The following is a 10,542-nucleotide window of genomic DNA, read 5'->3' on the forward strand; positions in this document are numbered from 1 at the left end:
TAAATGTAAGATAAGTGGATATCAGATATACTATCAAAAGAACTGAATCACAGCATAGCATAGGCCTGAGTTTAAATATGGCCTCAGATACTTATGGGCTATGTGATTTGGGGCGAATCACTTGACCTGTTTGCCTCTCAGTTTCCTCAACTGTAAAATAATAGCATAAACCTCAAATAGTTGTTGGGAGGTAAAATAAAAAATAAAAGATTTCATTATGTTTATTGTTTGGTGACTATAAAAAAGAAATTTGATTCTATGAAGCAAAACACTACCTTAGAGGCTATCTTCCAACACAGTATTTCCCTTACATAATTTACAATCTCATAAGATTCCTTGAAGATATAACTTTCAATGACACTTTGATTAGACATATGGCAATCCCCAGACCTCATCCATTCACCATGGAATACCACTGCCTTAAAAAAAATTAAGACATACACCACCCAAAGGACACTGGAGAGGAACATAGCAGGAGTGAAAAGATTGCAGCATATTACCAATGATTAAGTGTACAGAAATAATAGGATGAAGGATGTAATCAAAGAGAGAGATGAACAAAAAAGAATGTCAGTCATGTATTAACAGTGATATATCCACAGGTATCTACAAAATGTCAAGGCCCCCAATATATGGTCAAGATATTGTCAAGAATCACAAAAGATATGTCACAGGGTGGATAGGAGGGTTCAAGTGAAATAATATATGGAAGTAATTTTATATAGAAATATAATCCATTATTGTTACTATTATTATTAGAAGGCTTAGATGGGCTGTGATCTGCCCCACTTAAAGAAATACCAACACCAATCATATCCTTCACCTGAACCTCAAGATTTCTAATTACCCTCATGATGAGAGCACAGATCAAATACATAATTGTTATTATGCTAGTTCCTAGAATCATGTCTGCTAGTTAGGATTTCTGATTCAGGCAAAACAACCTTGATAAAATGATCCCTGAAGGTGTCATTAAGAGAAATTGGAGGAAAAGCTAGAGGGTTCAGTGGATAGATAACCAGGCCTGAAGATTAAAGATCTCATGATTCAAAGATCATCAGAAACTGGCAGTGTGACCTTGGGCAAGTCACTTAATCCCCACTGCCTAGCCCTGACCACTCTTCTGCCTTGGAACTGATACTTAGTATCAAGTCTAAGATACAAGGTAACTGTTTTGTTGGTTTTTTTTTTTTTTAAGAGAGAAACTGGAATAAAATTTTGGATGGCTTTGAAGTTAAGAACCTCTCAAAACCTTTTCTTAGTGGCATATATGTTAATAATTTAAAAAACCCATCTATCATTTAGCAAAGTGCAATTCTTCCTTCTGTCAAGGGTTATGATATATCTCTCAAGCCCAGTATAGAACTAAGAATGCCACTTCTTTTGCCATTTCTACTTTGCAATATGGACCTTTTGGTCTACATGGACCAAAAGGAACAATGAGGAGGTTATGCCTAACACCTAGAGGCACTGATATGCAGCAGGTATCTTTGGTTACTAACTATAACGCTCCCACCAACCAGGAGAATCATATTCAAAGAATTAGCTATGAAGGATACTTTCCTCCTAAGGGAAGCACTTGTCAACATGGTGACATAGAACACTTGCAAGATACAGAGCCTTTCTAAAACACTGGCATTGAGGAGCCACTTCTCCATGTGGCTATTCTCATTTAAGGGCATCCCCAATGGATTTCACAGGAGGTCCTGCCTCTTTTTTTTTTTTTAACCCTTACCTTCCATCTTGGAGTCAATACTGTGTATTGGCTCCAAGGCAGGAGTGGTAAGGGCTAGGCAATGGGGGTCAAGTGACTTGCCCAGGGTCACACAGCTGGGAAGTGTCTGAGGCCAGATTTGAACCTAGGACCTCCCTTCTCTAGGCCTGACTCTCAATCCACTGAGCCACCCAGGTGCCCCCTGGTCCTACCTCTTTTGGATGAGGGGAGAGGGAACTATAAGGTGAGAGAACAAAGGATATCCCTTTTGTCATTTTTTCTTTTTTTTTAAACTCTGGATAAATGTCACTTTTTGAGGCAAAAGCAATTATGAACCTTTAGACACTTTATTTTGGAGCAGACTTGTGTCTTGCCCAGTGTTTTCCTTCCTCCAAAATACCAATCAACCTTTCAGTGTTTCAGCCAATTGTCCTTTATTCCCAGCATTCAAATACTTCCTCCCAAAGGATAACTGAGAGTCTATGACTCTGACCTCTCTACCCTATTTTTTTCTTTCCAAAATGTGTCCAATGGGTTAAAATGGTTCAAATAAGGGGATGAGAGGAGAAAAAGTAATAATTTGTATGTTATTTTGAATACTATTTATTGATTCAGTAAAAGAAATCACAAAATTCTGAATAAATTACTTGGAAACTATTTCTTTAAAAAAGGACTATTAATTTATCAAGCAATTATGAAGCATCTACTAAGGCACTATGCTGAGCAAGCTAGGTGGCACAATGGATGGATGCTGGGTCTCCAGTCAGGAAGACTAGCCTCAGACAAGGATGAAGGTAAAAAAGGCCTAAACTCAGGTTGTTGTTAAGTGGGTAGAAAAAAGGGTTAGAAATAGAATCAACAAGACTTCACAACTAACTATGGATTAAGTGAGGGAGAACGGAAGAATCAAAGATCCCTTGAAAGTTACAAACCCATCATTAAGAAGAGGGGAGTTTGAAATCAAAGATCCCTTGAAAGTTACAAACCCATCATTAAGAAGAGGGGAGTTTGAAAAAAAGGGAAAGAAAAAAGATAAGCTGTTTCAACAAATGGTGTCTGAGATAACTAATAAAACAATTCAAAGATCAGGGTGCTAATTCTGATTCCCTTTTGCCAATGAACAAAGTACAACTCCCCAGTTTACATTCAAAACTTTCTCAAAAAAAAACGCTGACAGTAGATTGGCTCTAACTTTATCATGGGATCATAGATCATTGATCTAGAATATGAAGTAATCACAAAGAACATTTAGTCCAGCTTTTTAGTTTACAGATAAAAAATCTTAGGCTGAGGGAAACAGTACCTAATCTAGTGTCACAGTGAGGTAGTATGAGAGGTTGGAAGTTGAACTCAAAATTTCAGACTCCTGAGTCAGCACTCTTGACTCTGTATTTGCCAATTTGTGAGGCATTTGCCACAATGTCTCCTTTTCCAATGATATCTCACTTTATTCCCCTTTATTTTAGAATACCTTCAATATAGACTATTTGCTATTCCCTAAACACTCTTCTCATTCACGCCTTTGCCCACTCCCCAATATTTCTGACAACTGAAATTCCACCAAGTCAAATGCTACTTCATCCCTGTAGCCTCTCCTAATCCTCCAGATAGAAATTCTATCTATATCCTTCAGTTGCATTTTACTCCTCTCTTACATATTTTCACATTCCATTTCTATTTTGCATTACACTTATCTGTCCCATTGGATTTTAAGTCCTTGAAAACAGTCATACCTTTCTTATAAGAATACCTACAAGGCCTTGGCTCACAGAAGGAGTTTGTTGGTTGGTTGAAATGAATTATTCATGAGGTCAGAAACTATAAGGATAACAAGCTCATTTTGCAAATGAGAAAATCAAGGCTTAGATAAAATTAGTCACTTAAGTAGTAAGTGGCAAAGATGAAGCAGAAATTATAGTACCTTGATTTCAAGCCCTCTCACTCTTTCAATTATACCAAGCCACCTCACATGTATGAACTAACAGGGAGCTATTAGTATTTACTGACTATCCAACTGATGTTTTTCAGCACTTTAAAGAATACAGAAAAAAAGCAGGAAGAAATATTAGAAGTGAGGAAATAGAGGGTTTCTGGGTGGCTCGGTGGAATGACAGCCAGGCCTAGAGATGGGAGGTCCTAGGTTCAAATTTGACATCAGATACTTCCTAGCTGTGTGATCCTGAGCAAGTAATTTAATACCCATTACCTAGACCTTACTGCTCTTCTGCCTTGGAACCAATATATAGTAACGATTCTAAGATAGGAGGCAAGAGTTTAAAAAAAAGTGAGGAAATAAAAATAACATCTATATTTCAGTGAACAAGATGACTTTTTAAAAGAATTTTAATCTTAAGAAATGTGACATGTGATGAATAAATATGACAGACTTTGCTACTAATTGCAATACAATGATACAGAACAATTCTGAGACTTATAAGAAAAAGAATGCTATCCACCTCCAGAGAAAGAACTGTTGGAGTAGGATATGCAAATGAAAAATTTGATTTATCATTTGTTTATCTGGTTATATGTTTTGGTTTTCCAAGATTATTCACTTACAGAAATAAATAATACAGAAAATTTTAAAAGGTATCACATGAAAGAAAGAATAACTTTAATGTCTAAAAGTACTTTTAAAACTGTGTTTTTAATGTGAAATTCATATTCACATGAATTTCTGAATATTCAGTTTCTTAAACTGGTCTGTCCCTAAAGGAAGTACTTTTGAATTATAAAATAGATCCAATGTGACACCAAGCAAAATCTTCTGAACAACTTTCAAGAAAAGGTATATACCACATACCCCAAGACAAGCTTTAGATAATACCACTTAAATTCCTAGACATTGACTGGTCTAGTCTGGGAACCTGGAGGAAGAATTGCAAAATTCGTAAGTGCCAGAAACCTGTGATTCCACTAAGACAGAACTTCCTATGCTGCCTAGCAACAGTGGCCTACTGTCACTTGGGGAAAGAAAGAAAAAACAAGAAACCTAGATCTAAAACTAGAAGTTATCAGAGGTCATAATTTCTTCCACTTTACAGATGAAGAAAATAAGGCCCAGAAAGGTGGAGTAACTTGTCCAAAGTCACATAGGTGGTAAAGTGACAGCTAGAATTCAAAATTGAGTCTCAAGCCTAAATTTAGCACCAACCAGATAATCATCCTTAGCCCTTCTCAAAGCTTCCAGCATCCCTTAAAACCTAGTTCTCACAGGAAGCAAAAATAAAAATAAATAACAAAGCATGGACCTAAATCCTCACTACCTAAATAAGCATGGGCCAGCATACTCTCTCGGCTCTCTCTTGCGCTCTCGCTCTCGCTCTCTCTCTCTCTCTCTCTCTCTCTCTCTCTCTCTCTCTCTCTCTCTCTCTCTCTCTCTCTCTCTCTCTCAAAAACAACAAAAACAAAAAAGTACTTTTTTAAAGAGAGGGGATCTGGAAGTAGGTGCTGCAATTCACACTATTTAAAAAGCAAGGAACTAAACTCTTATACAATTTAAAAGCCAGGACCTGGATCTTGTTTTTAGATACAGCAATTAACACTATTTAAAAGATAAGACCAGAAGCTTTACATAGTCCGGAATCCCAGAATACACTCAAGGGCAAGGACCTAAACCCTCATTTACACTTTTTAAGACATAGACCAGACATAGGATAGATTCAACAATTCAAACTATTTAAAAAGTAAAGACCTAAGCCCTCACTTACAGTAGGAACAGCAACTCATACTATGTAAAAGAAAAGGGTTTCAATTCTCCCTTGCACTATTTAATAGACTCAAACCTGGATCTAGGGGTAGGTATAGCAATTGACACTTTACAAGGCAAGGATCTGAACTCTGACATACAGTATTTAAAAAACACAGACCTGGTTCCAGGAGTAGTTACATCAACTGACACTAAAAGGTAAGAGGTTCAAACCCTTCCAACTTTTTAAAAGACACAGACATGGATCCTACTGTAGGTCTCACAAGTCTAACGATTTAAAAGGCAGAAACCAGAACCAGCACTTTTTTTTTTAAAGACACAGACGGGGTACAAGGCCCAGGACATACACATCTTTATTTCTTTTTTAATCGTTCAGAATTCCGTCCCCAATCAAGAGAAGCGCCGGCTTTGCCCATCCTTTCTTCCCCCTTCCTCATTCCCAGCTCCCGGGGATGAATGACAGCTCGGCCCGACAGCTTCCTCACGCGCTTGGGGGAAAGAGGGGGCGGGGGGCCGAGGGGCGGACCCTCAGGCGAGGAGCGTCATCCCCCAGCTCTGCCCCTCTAACCTCTACTACCCCAAAGTGGCCCACCCTCCCCCCACCAAGGCCAGGAGGAGGGGGGCCGGGGCTAGGTCCGGGAGCAGGGCTCTCTCACCAGGTACAGGGGTGCATAAATCTTCAAGGACTCCTCCAAGGCACCCCTGGTGATCTGGAGGAAGGAGACCCCACAAGACGGGTGCCAGGTGTGGCCGATCTCATAGCAGTTGTGAGGAATGGACTTGCTGAACGCCGCCATGTCTGGAAGCACCGTCGGGGAAGGGGGGCGGGGTGGGGGCGGGGGAGAGGACCGGAGAGAGGGAGGGGGAGGGGAACGAGAACCCAACGGCCGCCCAGCCCCGCTGACTCGCGGGAGGCGCGGAATGGAGGGGAAAGGTCACGCGAGCGGGGTTACTCTGGGCCAAAGCCCTCGGATGATGAGAGCTCGGCGTATAGCAAAGCGAGGGGGGAGGAACGTGCAGATGGGGCAGGAGGCGGGGCGTGCGCGCTCCCTCCCTGCCCCCTCCGCGGACGCGCGCGTGGGCGCGCGTCGTGTAGTCTGTATCCTGACCAGCCCGGCTAGTCGTCCTTCATCTGCCTGCACTGTGGGGGAGTAGGACATTCGGTCCCAGCGCACATCCCACATTCCTTTCGCCCCCTCCCCGTTTGCTAGTGACTCGATGCAGAAGCGCGCCTTCCTCATTCCCTACCCCTGCTCCCCTGGTTGCCTGTTACTCCAGCTCCCGTCTGGGGATGAGGGGGTCCCCCTCTTCCTTTCGAGCTTCCTGGAGATGGGGGGACTTGGCGGAAAGAGCCCTAGACTGGGAAATAAAAGGGCTAGTTGTGTGCCTTTGAGGCAGTCAGTATTAATAAAGTGCTAGGCAAAACATAGGCCCTGCCCTCAAGGAACTTACAATCTAATGGGATTGTGAGGAAGAATAAGGGGCAGTCGGAAAGGTGGCGCTCTAGGGTGAAAGAAAATTACAAAGAAGGGAGACAGGTAGTGAAAGGCTTTGAAGGTCGAAGGATTTTATATTTGGCCTTGGAGATTATAGGAGCCACTGGAGTTTACTATGTAGAGAGAGGCCTGGCTTTAGGGAAATCGCTCTGCAACTGAATGGATAGATTACTTTTTGTCCATCAATTTTCTCTTTTGTTAAGTGAAGGTGATTCAGCTATGGGACTACTTAGCTCTCTTCCATCTCAAAAATTCAGCAAGTTCATTGCCAGTGTGGAAAAAGAGCTTTGTGACCCCTCTCTTAAGGGTTTAATTGTAGTTCATTTTTTAATAATACCTCTTCCAAGAACTTTTCTCTGACATTCCCACAGCAAATGGGAAACAATCTCAGAGCTCAGACAATAAGTGTGTATTAAGCACTTAATGTGTCAGGCAATGGGCCAAGTGGTAAGGATACAAAACAAAAACAAATATGTAGCCCCAGCCTAGAAAAAGAGCTCATTCATCTGTAAAATGGGCATAAAAATACCACCAGGGTTGTGAGAATAAGATGAGATATTTGTAAAATGCTTCATAAAGCATAAAGTGATAATGCTATCTCTTATTAATGAGAAACATGAAAACAACCATTAGGGATGGGGATTGGATTCAGAAAACACAAAAACAGATCAAATAATGGTTTCAAATTTTTTTTCACCTGTGTCATCATGGAAATCTAGAAGTCCCCAGTTTATTTAGTTAGGAAGTAGAAGCCCCAGGTTTTAATCTTGTCACTGGAGAGTTTCTCCCCTGAGGAAAGGCCCTATTTCACCAGAAAACAGACAATCCTCTTCAGGTGGGAGCTAAACCCAATCAGAAGCAAGTGACTCTGTTTCCAGAAGCCTTTTCCCAGTATATCACACCCTCCTTCTGAGGATCTAACTGGGGACCACCTTCAGCTTTCAGAGACTGATGCACTGCCTATAACACCAGAGTCACCAGACTTCCGATTCAGTTCACCTCCCACCTGAAGTGGATTGTCTGTTGTCTGGTGAAGTAGGGCCTTTCTTCAGGGGGAAAACTCTCCTGTGACAAGGTCAAAACCTGGGGTTTCTACTTCCTAACTAAATAAACTGAGGATTTCTAGATTTCCACATTGACACCTATCATGTAAGTATTTTCAATGTCCTGACCAGGTTAGTAGATTGTAAGCTTTGTGAGGGTAAAAGCAAACATTGTCTATCATAGGATCCTAGATTTTAAACTGGAAAGAACCTGAAGTCATTCATTTAGTCCAATAGCCTCATTTTACATATGAAGAAATATGCCCAAAGGACCATACGTTTTTTAAGTGATAGAACCAGAATATGACATCAGGATCTCACACACACATACTGTCATTTAACAGAGAAATCATCTAACCTGTGCTTGAGCACTTCCAATGAAGAACATGACTAGTTGAGGTAGCCATTGTTGGGCAACTCTATTTAAAGACCTGTTTGGAAGTGGATTTTTTGTTTTGTTTTTTAACTAAAGTTCTTGCTTATTAAATTGAAATTTTACTGCCTGTAACTTCCACCCTGTGATGCTGACTCCACAAGTCTAATTCCTGTACCACATGACAACATTTCAAATCCTTCCAGATGACAGTCATGTATTACCATTCCATCTTCTCTTATCTCAGCAAAATGAGCCCATCTCTTTCCACTAAGAAGATTGAGACCTTTTAAGGTAAGCTGCCTACTCTCCTCCATTCTTCAAAACTTCTCAGTTTCATTACCTGTTTCTTTTCTCTGGTCACAGAGGAGCTATCCACAAACTTAAATCCTCTCTGTGTGATTTCAGTTCTTTACCATCCTGCTTCTTCCAGGACCTGGTTCCAGCAATCATCCTCTGTCATGCACCTTCAGTATCTTTTCCATATAACTACAAGTTGTTTGGGTTTAGAAAGAAAGCAAGGAAGGAAGGAAGGAAGGAAGGAAGGAAGGAAGGAAGGAAGGAAGGAAGGAAGGAAGGAAGGAAGGAAGGAAGGAAGGAAGGAAGGAAGGAAGGAAGGAAGGAAGGGAGAGACAGAAGAAGAAAGAAAGAGAGAAAAAGAAAGAAAGAAAGAAAGAAAGAGAAAGAACAAAAGAAAGAAAGAGAGAAAGAAAGAGAGAGAGAGGGAGGGAGGGAGGAAGGAAGGAAGGAAGGAAGGAAGGAAGGAAGGAAGGAAGGAAGGAAGGAAGGAAGGAAGGAAGGAAGGAAGGAAGGAAGGAAGGAAGGAAGGAAGGAAAAGAAAGACCTATTTGATCCTTTTAGCCCATTCATTAAATGTTCCAGATCTGTGCTTCTATTGACTGCCAAAGTTCTTGAAAAAGTGTCCATACCAAATCTCAATACTTTCTTGCCATCTATTCTCTTCTTAGTCCATGGTAATCTAACTTCCATCCAGCATTCAATTGAACTGTCCTTGGGAGATACATTGTGGGAAGACAGCAAAGTAGGGTGGAAAGCTTTCTTGCCCTCCAAAAACCTCCCACACACAACCAAAAATAACCTCACAGCATCAAAGCTAAAAGGGGCAAAAATAGACTGGAGTCAGGAGTGAAGCCAAACAACCCAGGAAAACTAGGGAGGAAGTTCCCTGACTTGCCCAGCCTCAATTCTACCATGATAAACCCAGGAGTAAGCAATTGAAAAACAGTAGAATCAACAAATAACCCCCTGGAGTCGGATTAGCAATCTCACATCAATATCCCTAAGGATACTACTGGAATCTTCAGGCAGAGAGCCCTGGGAGCAGGTATGTCTGCTGCAAACTCAGTTCTCCCACTGGTCCAAAGATGGAGATTGAAGAAGACACCAAGGAGTCTATGGGCTCCAGGCCCCAAGGACACGGGCTCAGGCTTTGCTGCTAATAAATGAAGGACTTTGGAAGCCCAACGAGCACAGACTGGACACCTGCTCTGTCCCTAAAAACTAGAAAAACTAAATAGATTTAGGAAAAAACAAACATAAAAAAATCTTGAAACCTAAAGTAGCATAAACGAGCACAAAAGGAACCCTGAGAGTATATTGGCCTAGCCACTGAAATTTAAAAAATAAATAAAAATGAGCAAGCAAATGAGAAAGAACCTAATTGTTGATAGCTATTATGAAGACAGAGAAATCAAGAGTCATACTCAGAGGACAGCAAAGTAAAAATACTTACTTCAAAAACAACAAAGAAATAGAATAAATGGCCACAGGCTCGCATGAGCTTTTGAAAGAGCTTAAAATAGACCTAATAGAAAGAGGTTGAAGAACAATTAGAAGAAAAAAAGAACAATGCAAGAAAATTATGAAAGAAAGGTCACCCAAATGGAAAAAATCCATATACTCACAAAAGAAAATGTTTTAAGTACTAGAACTGGACAAGAAGAAGCTAATACTTTCCTAAAATAAGAAATAATAAAGCAAAATCAAAAGAATGAAATATTAAAAGAGAATATGAAACATTTTATCACAAAAAAAAACAAATGATCTGTAAAATAGATCAAGGAGAGACAATAGAACAGTTGGCCTCCCAGAAAGTTACAATTTAAAAAAAAGAGTTTAGAAACTATTACTCCAAGAAATCATCAAGTAAAACTGCCCAGAAATTCTATTAAAGGATAAAATAGAAA

General features: G+C 40.4%; 1 protein-coding gene across 2 annotated transcripts in view; it reads right to left on the reverse strand.

Moving 5' to 3' along the window:
* The window catches only part of TMEM135 (transmembrane protein 135), a 377,165-nt gene extending 370,604 nt beyond the window's left edge, over positions 1–6,561 (reverse strand). Inside the window, exon 1 of one of the 2 annotated variants that reach the window (XM_001376587.5) lies at positions 6,080–6,561. In XM_001376587.5, coding sequence (XP_001376624.1) covers positions 6,080–6,220 — 141 coding nt within the window. In that variant the 5' untranslated portion in view covers positions 6,221–6,561. The remainder of the gene's footprint in view (positions 1–6,079) is intronic. The other variant, XM_056794888.1, reaches the window with a different exon arrangement.
* Positions 6,562–10,542: the final 3,981 nt, after the last annotated feature.

The sequence above is a fragment of the Monodelphis domestica genome, chromosome 4, assembly GCF_027887165.1.
Source record: "Monodelphis domestica isolate mMonDom1 chromosome 4, mMonDom1.pri, whole genome shotgun sequence".
NCBI lineage: Eukaryota > Metazoa > Chordata > Mammalia > Didelphimorphia > Didelphidae > Monodelphis > Monodelphis domestica.